This window comes from Schistocerca serialis, chromosome 8 (assembly GCF_023864345.2).
Source record: "Schistocerca serialis cubense isolate TAMUIC-IGC-003099 chromosome 8, iqSchSeri2.2, whole genome shotgun sequence".
NCBI lineage: Eukaryota > Metazoa > Arthropoda > Insecta > Orthoptera > Acrididae > Schistocerca > Schistocerca serialis.
The window spans coordinates 334,292,124-334,315,070 of NC_064645.1; the positions used below are offsets into that span (position 1 = coordinate 334,292,124).

The following is a 22,947-nucleotide window of genomic DNA, read 5'->3' on the forward strand; positions in this document are numbered from 1 at the left end:
TTTATTCGAATTAAATGAGGTGACACTGAAGGAAACAGATTAGGAAACGAAATATTAAAAGTAGTTTATCAGTTTTTTTTTATTTCGGCAGCAAAGTAACTGCATACAAAATGTATTCTGGTTTTAGGAAGAAAAGCGCTTCTGAAAAAGAGTAATTTGTTAACACCCAATAAAAATTTAGGTGTTATCAAATCTTTCCTGAAGGAATTTGTTTACAATGTAGCCTCTTATGGAAGTCAGATGTGGATACGAAACAGTTCAAACACGAAGAGAAATGAAGCTTTTTGAAATATGATGCTACAGAAAAATGCTGAAAATAAAACTGGTAACGAGGAGGTAGTGAATGGAAGTGCAGAAGAAAGGAACTGATGGAACTTTTTGAATAAAGAAAAGGAATGAACTGACAGGACACCTCCTGAGGCATCAACGAATCTTTAGTTAGGTAAGTGTTAGTTGCTATAGTCGTAGAGGATGAATACAATAAGCAAAACAGTAAGCAGGATCGTGAGGATGTAGGCTGTAGTAGTTACGCAGAGATTAGAGGCTTACACAGAAGAAACTAGTGTAGAGAGCATCGAACTGGCCGACGAACTGAAGGCCACAGCAACATCATCATGACAACCGTGGCATTGTGCCACTGGGAGGCTTCAGTGATACTCGCCTGCTCCGCAGATCCGCTGCTTCCTGGCGCCAGACGCGTGCAGTGGCGCCAGCCAGATCGTAAACATGTCAACTCAGACAAGTACTGGCGCCTCTCATCTTCCCTTCTGCGACCTCGCTCTGTCCTCGACCTGCCTACCTGATTTCAGAAATTCGTCAGAGGTCCGTCCCTGGGAAGAGTGCGATGTAACACTCGTTCCCTTACCGCCAGAATTATTAAGGTCCTCAGGAGAGCTAACAGCGAGAAAACAGCGGCAACAGGTATGTAATATGTATGAAACAGGCAAAATATCTTCGGACTTACGGATTCCTATAACAGTCCCAACAAAGAAGAAGGCAGATCTTCACAGCTTTAATATCGAAGCATGATTGCATAAGACCAACACCAATTACGTTCCTGGAAGGAATGCCGTTCCAGTAGTTATGAGAAGGTCTGTGGTTGATAAAATTATCTTTAAAAAGCTTTATTCTCTGGCACAATCGCACTAAATTTCAAATTTAAATAACTTTTTCCGGCAATCACCAGCCATTGTCAGGGCTACATGAGAGCAAATGCAATGAAATGAAGCTTTACAGTTACCAAAGAAATTAAAGGACATAAAATACAAGAGAAAGAAGTAGTTCTCTCACAGGTGTATTATCAAAAACACTTTATATGGAAATAAATGAGCACTGTATTGTGTATAAAGGCTAAATCCTGGCGGCCATGTAGCTAACTATTCATGTGTGCTCTTGCACATACATTGGATGTACTTAAAACATATTAAAAACTACACACCTTGGTGTTTTTAGTCAAGGTTATAAACAAAATTGTATTAACAATGTGTAAATTTTATCGTATTTCAATTACAAGTAATTACATATAAAGGTTAATTACCTGGTGGGCGTGTACCTATTCACCCACCTTTGATATATTTAACATTATTATATATATTAATATATATATTTAACATTATTATAAATGAAAAGTATCAGATTGATGACGGCTTCGTAAGCTGAAAACCAGTTGAGATAATAAGTTAAACCTGTAGAACGCATACAATATTTGGTTTTCATTTATACTTATGAATTCGTTCTACCAAGAAGCAATGAAAGAATCGGTTAATATATTTGACACCCATCAAAAGTGCACATTAGTGTTTTTAGTCAAAATAATCTGTAAAATTTTATTAAAAAAGTGTGGTATTAGTTACCATGTTTTAATTACAAGGAAATTATGTAATGACTACAAGGAAATTACGTTTAAAAAATCAAATTTTAAAATCATTTTAAATTTTAAACAGTAAGTATTGAATAAAGAGAATCTTTTTACATGATTAATGTGATTAGAGACCTGAAGAATTATCCGCAATACCATATAGTATGGTTGATACATCCCACATGACACCTCATTTTTATTATATGTCTGTAAACATTAATATTAAAAGAAAACATTGGACGTGCGCTGGGACTCCAGTGAATTGGCTGGTTAAGTGAAGCAACTTATTTTCATTTCATTTCACTCTTGTAGAGGTGAAAGTAGTCAGTGGTTGCCAAAACATGTAATATGCATTTGAAATTTTATGTGATTGTACCAGAAAATAAAACACTTTAACGTGAATTACCTAAAAAGGATGGAACTTCTGGCAGAAACCGGCTTTGGGGACGATAAACTTGTATCAAGGAGAAACATAGCGAAAGCCATTATATGCTGATCCTGCTACTTACCTGTAAAATAGTTGAAGAAAGATATTTATCTTGTAGCTTTTCGTAATGTTGACCGCAAATGAACTTTTCGGATTTCTGAATTTATCATGTCCAAAACAAGGAGCTGCTTCCTTTTTGCTCGGCTACATCTAACCACAAACTAATATGTTTTACATCCTGACTGCAATGACTGCCTCACCCCATAAAGGACTTGTGCTCTGTAATACAAATAATTTCATAATCATGGCAAGCATCTGAATATATGCAACGAAACTGTGTAAAAAGAAGATTAGTGTTGTACTTCTCAGACAATTTTAAAGTCGTTCATAACTTAAATTATTATTCACCTAAGAATGTATTATCAAACCTTGCCCAATGTGATTTAGGTAGTGATTTTTCGAGACACCGCTTCCTTCTGGTGCATATTTAGTGCATACTTGTAAACATCGTCGCTCTAAAGTTGAGGGTATACCGTTGCGGAAAGGAAAAGTAACCTCTCGATATTTCAGACACAAAACCAAAAAAACAACGGATTTCAGTTAACTTTGTGCAGTGTATAATACATAGTTCAATGAGAAGCTACATGTGGTCATGGAGACTAAAATAATGAATAACACAAATACATAAAAATCATTTGAACCGGCAGCAATAAACATAACTCGAGCATCGCAGCTGCTGAACAAGAAGTTGCAGCATCTCTTGAAGAACAAATGTTTATACATCCTGTACATTGTTGAGGACTAGCCTTAATTTCAATCTGTGGGTCAACAGAAATTCATCATGGAATCAATAATAAATTTGTGGCAGAGTAATTACCCAATACCTCCTCATTGATTATTCGATCTACCCATCAATCTTCAATATTCTTCAGTAACACCATGTTTCAAATGTCTCTATTCTGTTCTTGTCTGAACTGTTTACTGTCCATGTTAAATTTCCATACGAGGCTGCAATCCATACAAATATCTTCAGAAAAGCTACCTAACACCTAAATTTATGTTCGATATTTATATGTCTGTTTTTCAGAAATGATTTTCTGGTTGTTTCCGATCCGTGTTTTATATCCTCTCTACTTTCGCCCTTGTCAATTATTTCGCTGCTCAAGTAGCGAAACTCTTTGACTACTTCTTGTGTTTCATTTCCTAAACTTATTCCCTCAGCTTCGCCTGATTTAACTGGACTACATTGTATTACCGTCATTTAACTTCTTCTTAAATTTTCCTTCTAATCTCATTTCAAGTTGTTATCCATTTTGTAGAACTGTACTTGCATGACAATTGCCGTCTTCAGTAGAATTACAATGTCATCAACAAACAGCAGAGTATTTATTTCTTTCAAACATTAATACCCTTAACAAATTTCTTAATGGTTTTCTTTGCTGCTTCCTCAGTGTACAGACTGAGTACTGCTTCTCTTTCATGTTCATCGCTTCTTAAAGAAGCTACATTTTGTTTGTGCTACCTACAGAATTTCAAATTACCATTTCAAGAAGCTTTCTCCAATTATGGAAATACATCTACATCTACATAATTACTCTGCAATTCACATTTAAGTGCTTGGCAGAGGGTTCATCGAACCACAATCATACTATCTCTCTAAGATTCCACTCCCGAACACCGCGCGGGAGAACGAACACCTAAACCTTTCAGTTCGAGGTCTGATTTCTCTTATTTTATTTTGATGATCATTCCTGCCTATGTAGGTTGGGTCCAACAAAATATTTTCGCATTCGGAAGAGAAAGTTGGTGACTGAAATTTCGTAAATAGATCTCGCCGCGACGAAAAACGTCTTTGCTTTAATGACTTCCATCTCAACTCGCGTATCATATCTGCCACACTCTCTCCCCTATTACGTGATCATACAAAACGAGCTGCAAATGCTATCAACGTAGGATTGCCTTTGTTTAACATTTTAAGGTACGTCATAGGGGCAGTGTGGCCTCGAGTTTCCTACATTTCTCCAAATCGCTGACTGATATTCGTTGATGACGACTTCTACCAGTTTTTCTGTTCTTCTATAAATAATTTTTGTGAGTAACTTGCAACTATGCAGTATTAAGATTGTGGTTCATTTATCTTGACAAATGTCTCTACCTGCCTTCCTTGGAAGAGGAATTATTACATTCTTCAAGTCTGGTGTCTGTCACTTGCCTCATATACGATGTGTTGCAGAGTATGTGTATCAGAGATTTACGGGTAACTGATAACATCATGGGGGACAACTTGTGAACAATACAAATTCATCCGTAATGCTTCTAGGCGGCGCCATGCATTGTTTAAGATTGGCTATGTCCCTGAGAGGCTGCAGAGTGTAACCCCTCTGCAGTGAGTTGACTGAAAAGTAGGGTACCAGCAGCGTCATTCTACCTTCCTCAGCACCTTTAAAAACGTTTGCAGAAATATTGGCATTTGAACATATTCGCGTTTTTTATGCTGAGGAGAAGGAGATAGTGGCAGGGAAAAAGAGAAGGAGATAGTAGACCGTGGTTGTGGGACAGAAAGAGCGAAGGAGACAATGGCAGTGAGGCAGAAAGAGAAGGACACAGTCGCAGTGGACCATAGTTGACAGTGACAGGACAAAGCTAAGAAAAGAGTGAAGAAGACAGTGCCAGAGGGAGAGGCAAAAAGAGACGGAGAAAGCAGAAGTGGGTAAAATCCAGTGAGAATGAGCAACTACAGCGAGGACGAGAGCGACAGTGATGAGAGCCAGCATCAGTGGGAATGAATGAATGAATGAGATAGCTGTAGGGAGAGAGAGCAAGAGGGAGACTGTATCACTGAGAGGAGACAGTAGTGGTAGGACAGAACGAAGGGCCCATGGCTGCGACACAGCAGATAGTGACAGACAGACACAAAGAGATAATGACAACGAGTTGGGCTGAATAAGTGAGAATGGGCAAGTGGGTGTGGATGGGTATGAACGACACAGCGATGGACTGGTGGATGTCGGCGAGTTATAGTTAGGGTAGCTTGTGGGAGGGGGAGATGAGTTGCATGTTGAAAAGTGGATTTATTACTTCTGAGTCTCTTTCCTGCTGCCACTGTCTCCTCTCCCAGCACAAAGGTGCGTGATATATTCGCATGGAAAAATTTCTGGAAAATTTTTAAAGTTACAGAGGGGGTAGTACCCCACTTATCAGCCAGAGTTTTAAACAGGAGCATATTCGCCTTTTTTGTGTTCCGCTACGAACATTTTCCCGCTACTTTTGATTTACTTCATTTTCCTTTCTCATGCCGATGCTTGGAGGAGCCAGCCATGCCTCCTCATGTACTAAATCCTGAGGCCGAAGCCTGCATGAATTTGGAATACAGTGGCGGAGATGTTTAATATTTTTTGTGGGATCTGAAATTTAAAAACCTCTCTCACACCGGCCTGATGTAGCTTCAATCATCAGGATCGTAAAAAACATGCGTATATTAAAGGAATTTTCATTCGTAAGGCAGGCTTATCACATTCACACACTTCAATACTGTCTGTCTTGCATCCGTTCCTGCTGACGATCTCTGTTACTTGTCGTTAGGCTTATATTGGTCCTCCCCGTTTAAAATCTCTAAATTCACGTAGACGTGTGCCGCATTACTTCGGTTCTGTACGTGCTGGAACAGCGAGTGAGTTTGTTAATTCGTACAATGGTATGGAATAGCACGTGGACTTCCACCAGAGTAATTTAGCTAGCAGTTATCTTATCTGGAGAGATCTCGGACCAGCCAGTGTAGAGTGTTTCAATATTTGGCATTAAACTAACCTAACTAAAGTTGCCTTTCATTGTCGATGTAGTAGCCAAACCCCAAGAAAATCATAATCTCTGTGTATAAAGAGGCTTTCCCATGCTGGTCATCATACAAATTGACTTCCATCCCCCACTTCGTGTATAATTATGTGACTTTATAGCTGTTATTATTGATCAATGACAAGAGCTAATGATGTTCTGATCAGTGTTAAATTTTGTCTATAGGTAACTAGAATCTCGAACGCTAATCCTCCTTCATTAAGATTGTTCAGAATCCCATTCCTTTACAGAGCGAACATGTTTAAGAATTAGCTTTCTAAGAATTCGTGACAAAGCAAATTCTTCAGTACACGGTTATACCGGATTTTAGCGATTCCCTTGCACTTATTTTGTTTGGTCACATCTATTACAAGCATGGGGTTTAAATGTTTGACAATCCGGTATGATCTTAAGTGTGTGAGCCAACGATTATAAAAGTGATGTGGATGAAATTGAGCGTCACTATACATTTTTTGGATCCATCATGCCAGAGTAAATTCATTAAAGTAGAAATTTCAGATTCACCTGTTAAAACAGTGTACAATATGGAAACATGACCTCACTTCATTCGCCTTATAAATAATTTAAACATCATCCATTCACTCATTAGTGGACCTACCACCTTTGATTGAGTTGTCGGTGCTCATACTATTCGCCATGATGTTGCTGTTATGCAGTCTTCCTCTCGCAGCTTTGTATTCTGATGACAGCCAACGCTGCCGCTGATTATTCAGCCTCTGTAGTGCCAGACTAATACTTTACTTCTCCTTGTGCAGTCCACCTTATCATACCGCATTTCCCTGCTGAATAATATTTATGTTTTTTTTCAAACCAGTGCCCTGAGCAGAACTTGTAGAGTTAAGTATATGATGAAAATTCAGTTTGTCTGAAAATAAAACATTTATTTAACTAAACACATAAACAGAAATATTGTTCTCGTAACTATACCTACGACAGAAACTTTCTTATTTAGCTTTTGATAACTACTTCAGCTAACATCGATCACTTTAAGTTATCCTCTTGTTCACATATAACTGTCAAGTTCTTCTCACTTACTCAAGGATTTTCAGAATAATGTTCTTAACTTAATCACAGAATCTATGTCTCTCCGATCTCTAAAGAACCATATCTTATCTTTTTTTTCATGTTTTGTCGTGGTCTTCAGTCCATAGACTGGTTTGATGCAGCTCTCCATGCTACTCTATCCTGTACAAGCTTCTTCATCTCCTAGAAACTACTGCAACCCACATCCTTCTCAATCTGCTTAGTGTATTCATCTCTTGATCTGCCTCTATGATTTTTACCCTCCACTCTTCCCTCCAATATTAAATTGGTGATCCCTTGATGCCTCGGAACGTGTCCTACCGAGCCCTTCTTTTAGTCAGGTTGTACCACAAAATCTTCTTTTCCACAATTCTATTTAGCAGCTACTCATTAGTTACATGATCTACCAATCTAATCTTCAGCATTTCGAAAGATTCTATTCTCGTCTTGTCTAAACTGTTTATCGTCTATGTTTCGCTTCCATACATGGCCACACACCTATAAGTACTTTCAGAAAAGACTTCCACACACTTAAATCTATAATGTTAACAAACTTCTCTTCTTCAGAAACGCTTTCCTTGTCAAAGCCAGTCTACATTTTATATCCTCTCTACTTCGACCATAGTAAGTTATTTTGCTCCTCAGATAGCAAAATTCATCTACTATCTTAAGTGTCTCATTTCCTATTCTAATTCCATGAGCATCACCTGATTTAATTCGACTACATTCCATTATCCTCGTTTCGCTTTTGTTGATGTTCATCTTATACCCTACTTTCTTCAACACACTGTCCATTTCGTTCAACTACTCTTCCAGGTCCTTTGCTGTCTCTGCCAGAATTACAATGTCATCGGCAAACCTCAAAGTTTTTATTTCTTTTCCGTGGGTATTAATTCCTTCTCCAAATTTTTCTTCTGTTCCATTCACTGGTTGCTCAATATACAGATTGAATAACATTGGGGATAGGCTACAACCCGTCTAACCCCCTTTTCAATCACTGCTTTCCTTTAGAGCTCCTCGACTTTTATAACTGATATAGTTTCTGTACAAATTGTAAATAGACTTTCACTCCCTGTATTTTACTCCCGCCGCCTTCAGAATTTTAAAGAGAGTATTCCAATCGACACTGTCAAAAGTTTCTCTAAGTCTAGGTTTGCCTTTCCTTAATTTATCTTCTAAGATAAGCCATGGGGTCAGTACCGTCTCGCATGTTCCAACATTTCTACGGAATCAAAAGTGATCTTCCCTGAGGTTGGCTTCTAGCAGTTTCTCCTTTCATCTGTAAATAATTCGTGTTAGTATTTTGCAGACATGACTTTTTAATTTGATAGTTCGGTAATTTTCATACCTGTCGACACCTGCTTTCTTTGGGACTAGAATTATTATATTCTTCTTCGTGTCTGAGGTTATTTCACCTGTCTCATACATCTTGCTCACCAGATGGTAGAATTTTGTCGTGGCTGGCTCTCCCAAGGCGATCATAGTTACACTGGAATGTTGGCTACTCCCAGTGCTTTTTTCTGACTTAGGTCTTTGAGTGCTCTGTCAAATTCTTCACGCAATATCATATCTCCCATTTCATCTTCATCTATGTCCTCTTCCATTTCCACAATGTTGTCCTCAAGTACATCTCCACTGTAAAGACCCTCTAAATACTTCTTCTACCTTTCTACCTTCCCTTATTGGCTTAGGACTGGTTTTCCATCTGAGCTCCTGGTATTCATACAAATTGTTGTGTTTTCTCCAAAGGTCTATTTAATTTTCCTGTAAGCAGTGTCTGTCACCCCTAGTGATATATGCCTCTACATGCTTACATTTGTCTTCTAGCCATTCTTCCTTAGCCTTTTTTACACTTCCTGTTGATATCATTTTCGAGACGTTTGTATTCCTTTTCGCCTGCTTCATTTACTGCGTTTTTATATTTTCTCCTTTCATCAATCCAGTTCTATACCTCTTTGTTACCCATGGATTTCTACTAGCCCTCATCTTTTTACCTAATTGATCCTCTGCATCCTTCACTGTATCATCTCTCAAAGTTGCCCATTCTTCTTCTACTGTATTTCTTTCCCCAGTATTTGTCAATCGTTCCTGAATATATTGCGTGTGGTGTCTGCTCTTTATATATATCCTTACAAAGCTTCACTTCCTCTCTGTCGTTAATACAAAGAGTCTGTTGTTATTTACTCTGTGGAATTCCTTTCGAGGATTATGTGAATGCATAGCGTCATTTTCGGACAACTTCGGAAGAGCAGACACCACACGCAATCCCTAACTGTGACACATAAGATGTCTATGGGGAAATTAAGTTCCGATAGATCGCGATGTAGAAACCACTCTGAAAATTCGATAAAGCTTTGCACATTTGTGTTGGGCAGTGTATCTAGTATGGCTGCTAATTGCGTCACGTCGCCCTTTTCGGTTCTGAATCTACAATGAGCACATAAAGGTGCCTTGGAAATAGCGTCTCCCGCCACGTACGAGAGCCTGATGACAGACTTCGCCTGTTGTCATGTAGCCCACATAACACAACTGTCATCCAGTACCTTCTTCCTCACAACAAATTCTCGACTGCTCTCTCTAGGGGCAATAAAGACGCTACTACAGTATTTCCGATGGGAAGTGTTTGATCACCCGCAATGCAGCCCATATGTGGGTACCCCTGAGTTTCATCTCTGCTCACATGAACAGCTGGCCTTGATGACAATATTTTGGTGCAGTCAACGAATTGTAGACCAGCGTAGAGTATTGGCGGAAAACAAAGTTTGCTCTATTCTGTGACGGGAGTGTTAGAAAGCTGGCACAAAGCTACGACATATTTCTAAGAAGGTGCGGGGGCTGTGTAGAAAAGTAGCTGGAAGGTGTACCTAACTGTTGCAAAAAAAAATTTTTTGTTTTTTACATTGGCTCCCATTTCGCGACCGATCGGAACTTACTTTTTGAATAGTTCTGGTATTATGTAAATTAAAGGTGAAGGCGGGAGAAACGAATAGAAAGCATAGGAACTACTTATATAAGTTGCATCGAGACTTTATGCGGAATTAGCGGTGATGAATGAAAATGTGCGCTGGACCGGAATTCGAAACCGGAGTCTCCTGCTTACTAGGCAGCTACATTAACCTCTGCGCTATCCGAACACAGTATTTGCCCATATTCCCACCTAGTACACCTATCAACAGTTCCCGTCCATGTCCTCCTACAGGAGGTCAAACGTAATTGTACATTCGCACTAAAGGTAATGGATTTACTACCCATTGAGACATGTTATATGAATGCGTGGTGTCTCTTCTTTTGTACATGTCTGCGAGTAAAAAGGATGACAAGCCGGGCACTACGTCAGTAGCGTGTGGATAAGTTGAGAATTTGGGTCTAACAGGAGGTGTGCTAGTGTAGGCGGTGCGATGACCAGTGTGTCTGAATGGAGTAGTGATCAGCGCATCTACCTAGTGAGATGGAGGCCCTGGTTCGAATCCTGCATAAATTTTTAACTTTCCCCATTGATTTAAATCAATGCCCACTAGCAGTTAATGTCTCTTTTTTCCTTTGTGTCTTCATCAGAGGTGTACGCGTTCCGATTTTAAACTGCCCATGCTTGCCTTTTGGCCAGGTAGGTAACCTGCCGAACATTAACAGCAGAAAGGGCAGATTGGTTACTCCTGTCCAAGCTAAGCCATGCCCAATCCAAGCAGGCTGGACGTGTCCTACTTGCCTGCCTGTCTTCCCTCTGTGCTATGCTACATAGCAGTTTACTCTGTGTTATGAGCAGGCTTCGAAAGGTGACGAAAAGTCTCTTTTTACACGACTATTACGAGTCTCAGTGCAGTATATACTGAAGCGCCAAAGAAACTGGTATAGGCATGCGTATTCAAATAAAGAGATATGAAAATAGCCAGAATACGGCGCTGTGGTCGACAACGCGTGTATAAGACAACAAGTATCTAAAAATGGTTCAAAAGGCTCTGAGCACTATGGGACTTAACTTCTAAGGTCATCAGTCCCCTAGAACTTAGAACTACTTAAACCTAACTAACCTAAGGACATCACACACGTCCATGCCCGAGGCAGGATTCGAACCTGCGACCGTAGCCGTCGCGCGGTTCCAGACTGTAGCGCCTACAAATGCTCGGCCACATCGGCTGGCACAACAAGTATTTGCCGCAGTTGTTAGATCTGTAACTGCTGCTACAATGACAGGTTACCAAGACTTAAGTGAGTTTGAACGTGATGATGGGACACAGCCACTCCTAGCGATGAAATGGGAATTATCCTATACGACCATTTCAAGAGTGCACCGTGAATATCAGGAATCCGGTAAAACATCAAATCTCCGAATCGCTACGGCCGAAAACGATCCTGCAAGAACGGGACCAACGTCGCCTGAATAGAATCGTTCAACGTGATAGATGTGCAACCATTCCGCAAAATGCTGCAGATTTTAATTCTGGGTCATCAACAAGTGCCAACGTGCGAACCGTTCGACGAAAAATCATCGCTATGGGCTTTCCGAGCCTAGTACACACTCGTGTAGCCTTGGTGAGTGCACGACACAAAGCTTTACGTCTTAACTGTGCCCGTCAACACCGACACTGGACTGTTGATGAGTGGAAACATGTTGCCTGGTCAGGCAAGCCTCGTTTCAAATTGTAGCGAGCAAATGGAGATGTACGAGTATGGAGACAACTTCATCAATCCATAGACACTGCTTGTTATCAGGAGACTGTTCAAGCTGGTGGAGGCTCTGTAATGGCTTGGGGAGTGTGCAGTTGGAGTGATGTGGGATCCCTGACACGTCTAATTGTAACTCTGACAAGTGACACGTACATAAGCATCCTGTCAGATAATCTGCATCCATTCATGTCCCTTGTGCATTCCGAAGGACTTGGGCATTCCAGTAGGACAATGCAACACTTCAAACGTCCATAATTGCTACAGAGTGGTCCAGGAACACTCTTTTGAGTTTAAACACTTCCGCTGGCCACAAAACTCCTCAGACATGAACCTAATTGAGCATATCTTGGGTGCCTTGCAACGTGCTATTCAGAAGAGATCTCTAGCACAACCTCATATATTAGTCGAGTCAATGCCATGTTTTGTTGCGGCACTTCTGCTGGTCGCGGGGGCCCTACTCGATATCAGGCATGTGTACCAGTTTTTTAGCTCTTCAGTGTATCAGGCAGGGGTACCAGTTTCTTTGACCCTTCAGTGTATATTCATTTTGGGACAGTGTGGGTCAGAAAATGGGATTTTACTTATCCTTTTTTTTTCATTTGCACCGGATTTCGGGCTTGCTTATTTATTTCTGTGCAACTTAACAAGTTTCGACTAGTGCTGCCTTTTCTCAGTTCAAACCATCATCAGGTCATCTATAATATGTATTTTCTGTAATGAGCAGAACGATGTCTAAAAATCTAGATGGTTTTCGCCTAAGAAGAAGTCTATTAATCTGCAATGGCAGCCACAACTAGAGTAAGAGTTTGGAAGTCTAGTTTCTGTAACCTTAATGTGTTTCGGCCAATATAGCACCAATTATACGAATATTAATTACTTTTTGCAGACTGTGTGTTGCGCGTTCTCTGAACTTATTATAAGTTGTCAATACAGTTGATTCTAAATTCCCCAAATGCAATGTAGGAAACACGAAGCTCATTTTCCATATGATGTACATAAGGGGCACATACCTGGAAAACAAGCTTTTCTTTCATGCCAAACATTTTTCGCACTATGTTATGTACAACATTCTCTTATTTCACTGAAAGTTTGCCATAAATTTCGAAAGCCTATGTAATGCTAAATGGGCTCAAGTCCATAGAACAGATTTTCAAACACTTCTCAGCCACTAAGTCTTTGTCCTCTTCCAAAATATTTATTGAGTTAGTAAATTGCTCGTCAAATTTACAAACATGTCGTAACATACTCGAAATTACTGAATGAGTGTTTAGTGACTTTTTATACATTTTGCATTGCGAGATACCTACGGATTTTCCTGATAAACACACAAAAACCTTTCCCATGTTGGACTTGGGTGGTACATATTCTCTAATTAATAATTTCTCCTAAATCACATTTAAGTTTGGTTAGTTCATTTAGTTCTCCAACCTTTATGATAAATGAGCTATAATGAAACTACATACGAGGTGTGGCTAGAAAAAAACCGGATTAGTACTGGTGAAACAATAAAACGAATGCAATAAGGCTGAAAGTCGCGTGGCCTGTCACGTGACTCTCGCTCCGCCTACTACTCGAGTTTCATCTGCCTCCTGCACTCAGTCTGCTCGTGGTGTCTGTTTTAAGTAGTTGACGTTTTGTCTGTGCGTCGGAAAATGTTGAGTGTACAGAAAGAACAGCGTGTTAACATCAAATTTTGTTTCAAACTAGGAAAATCTGCAAGTTAAACGTTTGTAATGTTACAACAAGTGTACGGCGATGATTGTTTATCGCGAACACAAGTGTTTGAGTGGTTTAAACGATTTAAAGATGGCCGCGAAGACACCAGTGATGACACTCGCACTGGCAGACCATTGTCAGCAAGAACCGATGCAAACATTGAAAAAATCGGTAAACTTGTTCGACAAGATCGCCGTTTAACAATCAGAGCAGTGTCTGAGTTAACAGGAGTTGACTTGTTGTCTTGTCGAACAAGTTTACCGATTTTTTCAATGTTTGCATCAGTTTTTGCTGACAATGGTCTGCCAGTGCGAGTGTCATCACTGGTGTCTTCGCGGCCATCTTTAAATCGTTTAAACCACTCAAACACTTGTGTTCGCGATAAACAATCATCGCCGTACACTTATTGTAACATTACAAACGTTTCACTTGCAGATTTTCCTAGTTTGAAACAAAATTTGATGTTAACACGCTGTTCTTTCTGTACCCTCAACATTTTCCGACGCACAGACAAAACGTCAACTACTTAAAACAGACGCCACGGGCAGACTGAGTGCAGGAGGCAGATGAAACTCGAGCAGTAGGCGGAGCGAGAGTCACGTGACAGGCCACGCGACTTTCAGCCTTATTGCATTCGTTTTATTGTTTCACCAGTACTAGTCCGGTTTTTTTCTAGCCACACCTCGTATACCTGGCTAGTCGCGTTGGATTGATAACGCAATCTGTTGACGGGTCACGTGAAGTTTTCCAGACTCGTGGTAACACTGGCTAGTGTACTTTAACCACTGTACTTCAGAACATATGTACTTTTGTGTCTCAATTTCGGCAGGCTGAGCAGTTTTAATGGTTGCGGAGGAGCCAGAGGCAGGCAGGCTGAAAGGAGAATTTGCACACCTGTAGTCTTGATTCATAGTCGCTGCAGAATCAATACGATGACTGTTCATTTGGAAATGTCTGAAAGGATAGACAACACATATACTCTTCGAAGTAGTTTGTGTATTATCTGTCTCTGGTTACTGTACTGCACTCTGTTGATTAATCTAATAACTGCTTGCTATACTCTGCGTTGTTGTGGCGCTCACAGATCGCACCTACTTCATCTGGTAACAGTATTTTACAAAGCAGGCTACGTCATAAATTCGTCACTCACTTCCCGAGAAAAAAAAGCAAAAATATTCTAAAAAACGAACATTTTCACGTGATATTTACTTATTCCCAGACCAAGTATAACCTGACAGAAACTGCACGTGTGTCTGCAGCGTTGATAATCTTTGTGTGATTTTTTTTAGTATTGTTTGTGTTTGGTGTACTGTGTGTTCAGAATGGAACGCTCTGCGCAGGCTCGTTCCAGCAGATCGGGCCGCCGCACAACGTGACGGTGCAGCTGACGGACGACGGCTACATGGTGTCGTGGGAGCCGCCGCTGTTCGGCAGCGAGGACCTCAAGTCGTACACCGTGCGCTGGACCGAGGGCCCGCGCCAGCAGCTGTACGGCCGCGCAGACACCACCGACACCTTCTTCGTGGGTCAGTACGCAGCCCTCTCACCAAAGCGAATGATAGCGAACGCAGGCGAAAGTGCATGCGCAGACAACTGGCCAGTGTTCACTGTCATTCGCTTGTATCTGCGAACAAGGGTTTACAGTATAGGCAATGGAAGTGAACACGAGATAACGAACATAATCTAATTATTGTTGATACTAATACTAGGCAAGCAGGATACGACGCTATACAGTAAGATTGTAATATGAAGGCTTTCACGACCGGATCACATATCTTCTGGTAAACCTTCCGGGATGTAAGGTCGTGGTCCATGAAACTCTTCAGCTCCTAACGTTTCGTCCAGAGCTGCGCTGAACATCTTCAGAGGGGTGTTTCTCCTCCGGTGAGTCTTGCCGGAAGATGTCCAGCGCAGCTCTGGACGAAACGTTAGGAGCAGAAGAGTTTCATGGACCACGACCTTACATCCCGGAAGGTTTACCAGAAGATAGTAAGATTGTAAGTGCAGATATTTCTGTTGGTAACTGAGGACAATGTCAGAACATCGTAACATAATAATAATTATTTTTCAGACAGGCCAAGCTGCAGATGAGTCTGTCTCCACAATTAGGTTTCTTTTTAGTATCACATTCGTTGGCTTCGCCAAATTATAACCAAACTGCCACTTCCCAACTTAACCTATACGTCAGGCAAATCAACAGATCAGTCTCTCATCACAACTTTTTTTTTTGCGTGTGTTTTTAAATGTGCACCAAAAGCTAGCGTGACAGCGACCATAAACATTACGTCATTGGTCAAAGCCGACGACTCGTACGGAATATTCCTCTTTCCTCTTGACCCAACGCGCTGGCTACAAGCGAGGCAGCGTCCCAGCGACCACCGATACCCTATCCGCAAGATACCCGCGGAGTCGGCACAACAGACACCGCCAAAGAGGTTGGTACAGAACTGTCGCACCAACTGCAGAGGTAATATTACCCTCTGGCAAGAGCTTTACAATCAGTTGATCTCTGCAATCACCGCTACCTTTGACCAGTCCTCGGACTTTACATGATTATTGGTAAGAGCGAGCGGGAGCTTAAACTGGAGTACACGAGCTTTTCACCCCTGTTTGGGCTCTTTCAGTGGTACTCAGAAGTATTGTTTTAGAGTAAACGATCAGCCATCTTACTACTTTTGTCAACTTGCGGCAGTCTCCCCTGCCGACAAACAAAAAAATTTTGCTGCTGGTGAACCTTTCGGGATATAAGGTCGTGTTCCTAGCGTTTCGACCAGAACTGCGCCGGACGTCTTCAGAGACGTTGCTCCTGGTTTGAGTCTCGCCGGCTGAGGAACAACGCCTCTGAATATGTCCAGCGCAATTCTGGACGAAACATTAACAAGAGAAGAGTTTCGTGAAACGACCTTATATCTGACATTCTACCAAACAAGAGATTACTGATTGAAGCGTTGTCATTTCGCCTCGTGTGTGGCTCAGACGCTTACGCCAGCGTGTTTGCAGTGCCGCACCTGGAGGAGGGCGCGACGTACCAGTTCGAGGTGTCTGCGCGGTCGCACAACGAGTACCTGGCGACGAGCCCTAGGGTGGAGGTGCGCGTGCCCAGCCAGCAGCAGCAGCTGCGCGCCGTCGCACTCGGCGTCGCCGCCTCGGCGCTGCTGGTGGCCGCCGCCGCCGCCGCCGCCTGGTACCTGCGCCGCCTCCACCTGCGCCGCTCCGCCGTCCTCTCCAACTCCAGGCTCAAGGGCGTGCCGCACTGCTGAGAGCCACCAGTCCGTCGTGGCGTCCACTAGAACATCCACATTTCATCTGCCTCGTGCCCCCCAACTTCCATGGAAAATCGGCTAACATGACAAACTTATGCTATGTACAGGGTGGGCGAAAGGAAACTGGTCCGGAATACATACTGTGCACCTTAACAGTGGCAACCTAATTTACCTCATAAGCCCCCTTAAGATATGCAACCCGAGTTACATCATACGCCGCCGTTGCGGATGATGTAACTTGGGTTGCCTAAATTACGGGGGCTGGTAAGGTGAATTGGGTTGAAGGAGTTAAGGTGCACAAAATGTTTTCCGCACCACCCTTTATCTTCCCCACCTTGTATAATTTCCCTGACTTCAACATTTGTAGAAATGATACTTTGTCTTAGAGACAGTGAGTGACTTTTCATTGTACACTTTTTTTTACGCATTCACACATTTTTTTTTGTCGTTAACAGATATCACCCACCACTGGCCATCATTGGAAATTGTAAACGACAAAGAAAAAAATACTTATTTACATCTCACAAACTGCCACATGGTCCACATAGAACAGTGATCCTAAAAGTATATTATAAATATTTTTATTTCCGTCTATGATTACAAGCTTCTTAGGTCCTCAGACTACTTATTTCGCTCAGCAGTGGTCATCTTCAGATCTGTAGCAAAACATGGGAAAAACATAAATACAACTAGTGGATTGTCTACATCTTAAAACAGTGAAATAGGTCATAATGAAAAATATTACTGATATACATGTGTGAATCGTGCGTTTTAAATATGACGAGGCACACCTGTTTCAGAAATATGTCCTAATATAATGGAGCCTTAGTGGCATCGTTAGAAGATGAACACAAGTCAGCATATTCGTAAATAGATAAAATATGCTACATACGTGTCGTCTTGTTAACGGCGCTACTGTTCGTATCAAACTGCTGTAAAGTGAGCACAAAATGTTTGTGTCGTAAGCTTTGCTATCTCTACACCCATTAGACAACATAAAATTGTAAAAGGCAAAATTAATTTTCATACCGATTAAAAGCACCAAGTAACACTTTGTCAGACGGAATAAAATCCTCAGGATGCAAGTGCTACGTGAGGGCTATTGCTCCACTCCTTACGTTGCAGATGCAATATCCCTAGTCGAAGAGTCGGTAGAACTTACATTCGTGGTTTCCTTGAAATTCCATTTTGGATAAAAGATATTTTTAGAAGAAGTCTAGGTATGAATGTCTCTCTAAAAGACTTTTGTAAGAGTCTTCAAAACAAATCGCACAAAGACGAGTGATAGTATAAAAAAGATAAGACAATATCTCAAAGTAAAATTCAGTTATGTACACTTGAACAAAAATTAATCTTTAAAAAGAAGTGTTGTTTATTCAGTAAAAATACATCCAAACTTTCAACAGAATCGAGGTAACTGTTCGGGCATCTGAAAATAACGTTACTTCCATAATGAAGAAGGAATAGGACTCTGTTGACTTAATGTTGTTTCATTTTTGATGTCACGACGTGTACCATGACCCACTTGAAAAAACTGCACTCAGTGTTTATGAGCACTTTTCTTGGTTTTGAGTGTTTTTAAAAAAGTATCGCAGTTCTTTTATATCACAAAATTAGGTCTCGAGGGTTTAGCATATCTCTTGTCACTGTAAGTTTTGTACATCAGTTTTTTGGACTTCCAATAAAAGGGTTTTATAAACAACTTTTTTCCTTTTGAAAAGATTAATCAATGTTTCAGTTAAAAGGGAACTGTTAACAAGGCCATCACTGTAAACCTAGCGAACTCTGCCACGACGTAGCTTATAGGACGCGGGGAAGAGTCCTCTTGTAACACTTGCACCCGCCGTTTTTTCCAGTCTAACAGATCATAGCTTGGTGTCCATCTAATGTTGATTTCAGTCGCTATGAACATTAATTTTCGTTTCAATTGTCTCATGTTGCCCCCTATACATAGTGTTCACAAAGCAAAATACATATTCATTCGTTTCTTTTCTCTAACTCCGATGAGTGACAATGGTGGCTGACACCAGTTAACGACATAAAGCATTTTAGTAATTACATCAAAGAAAATAGTAGGCGTACATTTACTATTTGTTGCTCTGGGGTATAAAATTGACAGAATCTTCTTACTACTGCCCAGTTTAAACAAACATTTAAAATAATTCATTTCCCAAGTTTGTGAGTGAAAAGTTTCTTCTCCTCCACCTTGCACCAATGGTTGACAGGTTAGAAAATGAGTATGGAATAATAAGCGTGACAGACTGACTCATCCATTCCTTTCTGGACTATCAATAATATCCAGTAAAATGTATATTTATGTACTGTATCTAAGACATGTAACAAGAAATTTGAAAAATCTATTTGTTCGAATGTAGAATGTATCTCTCATGAGCATTAATTTTTATAAAATATTTCCTCTCGATCAGTGTAGTACAGCCCATGCAATTTAGTTCGACGTCACAACTCTCTCTCTCTCTCTCTCTCTCTCTCTCTCTCTCTCTCTCTCTCTCTCTCTACGCCTCTTTCTGTTCCTCCTCCCCCCTGAAGGTAACGAAGAAGTGATTAGTTCCTTTCGATCATTCTTCTGTTATTTAACTGCCTCTCGAGAATCGATTGTCTGAATATCTAACTGTCCTGTTTATAGCTGGTTCAATAAGAACATCTTCGTGCTGGCTACGTGTGACATTATTTGTTGTTCTTGAAATAATCCTTTCATGTCACTTACATTCTAACTTGTGGTGTAGAATTTCTAGAAAGAAGAAAAGTATTCACTAGTAGTTGCATTACGTAGCCAAATATGTTCGCTACAGATCTTCAAAAGAGTGTACGTTACATCTCCAAATATTTTATCATCTTAAAGTATGTGGCACAGAAAGAGTCTCGTTAAGTATTGAAAATTAGAAAAACACCGTGCGTGCATCTAGTCTTACAGGATAGCAAATTTTCTTCGATGTTTCTAACGGTCATCTGCAACAATATTTCTGTCATTTGGAAAGAACTGTATCATAGAAATTTTCATCTTATGACCCGACACACCCGGCTTGCAGTCAGATATTCGTCACCAACGTGTAACACATGTTACCTCTCTTCAATTTCACTTGTTTCCTTTTTTCATCCGCCAACACCTTTGTTCGGACAACCTATTACTTAAAAGATTAAAATTGTTGCAAACAAGATTTTGTTACGGTAAGTGGCGCAAGGCATGCAACAAACCAAGTACATGCCTTTTGTTTCAGATTGATATCCACCTGTTGGTAAATTCGCCATTTCATATCTAGAATGAAGTATTAATCCTGCCTTCTTCAGCAGCTGACATAACTTTGACAGAAACTTCGTTTAAATGTTTTCAGAATGGTGTCAGCTTATTCTGGAATGGTCTTTACAGCTCTTTGTATATACTGAAAGTAAATACCAGTCTCCCGGTGATGTGTTGATGTATTTATTATGAGTCTTACAGTTTTGTATATATGTATTTTATGAGCAATCTACGTGCCTTTTAATTGTGATCTAAATCCAACAAAGATGGAAGTATATGGCCCTGAGTGATAATTTAGTAAGTCCTGTGTTCATATGTTGTTAAAATAAAATGTACTGTGTGAACATTTTATGATATTTATTTTATAATAAAGGAAGATACTAGTTTTTGTTCCAATATCACGCAATTGCCTCAAAAAGATGACCCTATTGCTCCTAGATGTCTTATTTTTGTATTAGCTAGTCAGTTAGTTGACTAAGTCGTTGTAATTTTAGATCATTATGATGCGGAATGTGCAAAACAGTCTACCGAAAATAATGTTTCCCGTATTTATATCGTTACTTGTTGAAAAGAGCCTTAAGTATATTCTACGGCAAACACATTTTATGGCTTCAAAACTGTGTACTTATGTAAGATTAAGTCTAAAAAGTTCCAAATTCATTTCTATTTCTAGACTACTATACACACACAGACAGTGCAGAATAAATTTTAACAATGAGCGTGCACACAAAACACAGTGAACCTGAATTATTCCTTAGATCGAACAATGAACATTAACAACATTGTTTCTACAATTGCAGTTCAAATGCAGTTAAATGAAAGGCTGTGATATGAGCTATGTTGTTAACCTCAATAATTGTGTAGCTCTGATTCCCCATGCGAGAAAATGTCTGTTTCACTAAATACTTTGAAATTTCCCACAACTTACAGTGCATAATGACAAATTTTCTGAAATGTATAAACCACAAATTAGACCGAGAATATTTGAAAGGAACTTCTCGGTAATGAAACCATCACTAACCAGCAGCAAACGAAACACCAAGAGTTTTCAATCTTCTGGTAATACTTTATGCACACACACACACACACACACACACACACACACACACACACACACACACACACACACACGTGTGTGTGTGTGTGTGTGTGTGTGTGTGTGTGTGTGTGTGTTGTCACATATATCTGTCTTGTGAAGGGGAGGAATATTATTTTATAGAAAACATTTACAGTGAGTGCAATGAAAGACTGTTTCTGAAGTGCAAGACAAGCAGGTGGATTTCGTCGAACTTAATCTGGTCGTGTTTCATGTAATGAATAGGATACGTGGTTTCGTGATAAGTAAAGGAATATTTAAAATTAAAAAAGTACTGAAAGGAAAATTAGCAGGTGGGTATGTGCCAGACTTGCAGAACACGTTTAAGACACGGCAAAAAGAAAATAGATTACATCTCTGCAGCAAGCAACAGAAGCATGGAAGGCCACATACCAGATTGGAACAAGCAAACAACGACTTAGCAAACAAAAGAAACGAAAGGAATATGGATAAAGAAATGCGGAGGAAGTATCTGAATCTGTATATACCGGTAGCATCAATGTGCGTACAGAGTGTGTGCAGAAGTACCGAAACACAAAAATCACAATACATTACCAAGCCTAATACGGTGTATGAGACCCGTTGGCATTCACAACAGCTACTAATCGTCTTCGAATAGTTAAATACAAGTCCCGTATGGTTTTCAAGCTTTCTTCCTGCAAAATAGTGGCAAGTTCAGGCGGCAATGACGGCGGTGGATAGCGGTCACTCACCCTTCTCTCCAAAGAAGATCACACAGGCTCAATAAAATTGAGATGTGATGACTGACTGGTGGTTAGGGAAGTTGCGTGCTCACAAAATCAGTCCCGAATGATTCGAGCTGTGTGAACAGTGGCCCTGTCATCTTAGAACATATTGGGAACCGTATATAGTACCATGGGGTAGACCTTATCAGCCAAATTGGTCAAGTAATCCTTGGCAGTAACGCGATATTGCAAACAATGGGATCCACGGACTAGCAAGATATGCCTGCCCAAATCAGCGCTGCATCCCTGGCGTGTTTCACTCTTGGCAACAAGTGGCCTGCATCGTAGGCTTGGGGCGACGTAATCCCGTCGTAAACTCGGCCAGAAGTTGGAACAGCGTAAGACAAGACCCATCCGACCACACGACTTCCTTCCATTGCTCCAAAAACTGGATTTTATGACTTGGGCACCACGTTTTCCTGTTACAGGCATTTGCATCACTGACGAGTGGTTTTGGAATTCCAACTCGCACTCAAATTTTCAACTCATGGAGCTCCCTTCGTGTTGTTTCCGTGCTGACAGGGTTCGCGGGACATTCTGCAGTGCCTAGTTTAGCTGCCGTCCACTTACTTTTCGTCAAAACCCTTTTCAGTTATATCACGATCACTCATCACATAGTTACGTCCGCGTTGTGACATAGCGAATGATATTCGCCGCTTTTTCTGTACGCCGAATAACTCTTCGGCAGGGTGCCTCGTGAAACACTAAACACTTCCCCACCTTAGTTACGGAAACACATACCATTCGAGCAACAAGTTACCTACTTTCGAATTAATTATCAGCGACTTAATGCCCTCACAACTATACAGAAGCACGACTGACACTTGCAACATACTGAAGACACTGCACAGATTCCGTTCGCGGTTAAATACAAAAGCTTAACGTGGAAGCTTGGCTAGCATCTGCACTGTTTCCACGTTTTTGTCCAACTCTTGTGAGCGAAATGTGGACCACGGGAAATCAAGCAAAAGCACGACGTATCTGAATAGTACCATTAAACTAGTATTTTCTGCCGGCCGGAGTGGCCGTGCGGTTCTAGGTGCTA

At 40.7% G+C, this 22,947-nt stretch overlaps 1 protein-coding gene across 2 annotated transcripts in view; it reads left to right on the plus strand.

Annotated features, from left to right (window-relative positions):
- Positions 1 to 20,454, plus strand: part of LOC126416314 (protein borderless) — a 461,225-nt gene extending 440,771 nt beyond the window's left edge. For both annotated transcript variants that reach the window (XM_050083976.1, XM_050083975.1), the window contains 2 exons: positions 14,882 to 15,067; positions 16,542 to 20,454. In XM_050083976.1, coding sequence (XP_049939933.1) covers positions 14,882 to 15,067; positions 16,542 to 16,801 — 446 coding nt within the window. In that variant the 3' untranslated portion in view covers positions 16,802 to 20,454. The remainder of the gene's footprint in view (positions 1 to 14,881; positions 15,068 to 16,541) is intronic.
- The last annotated feature ends 2,493 nt before the right edge of the window (positions 20,455 to 22,947 follow it).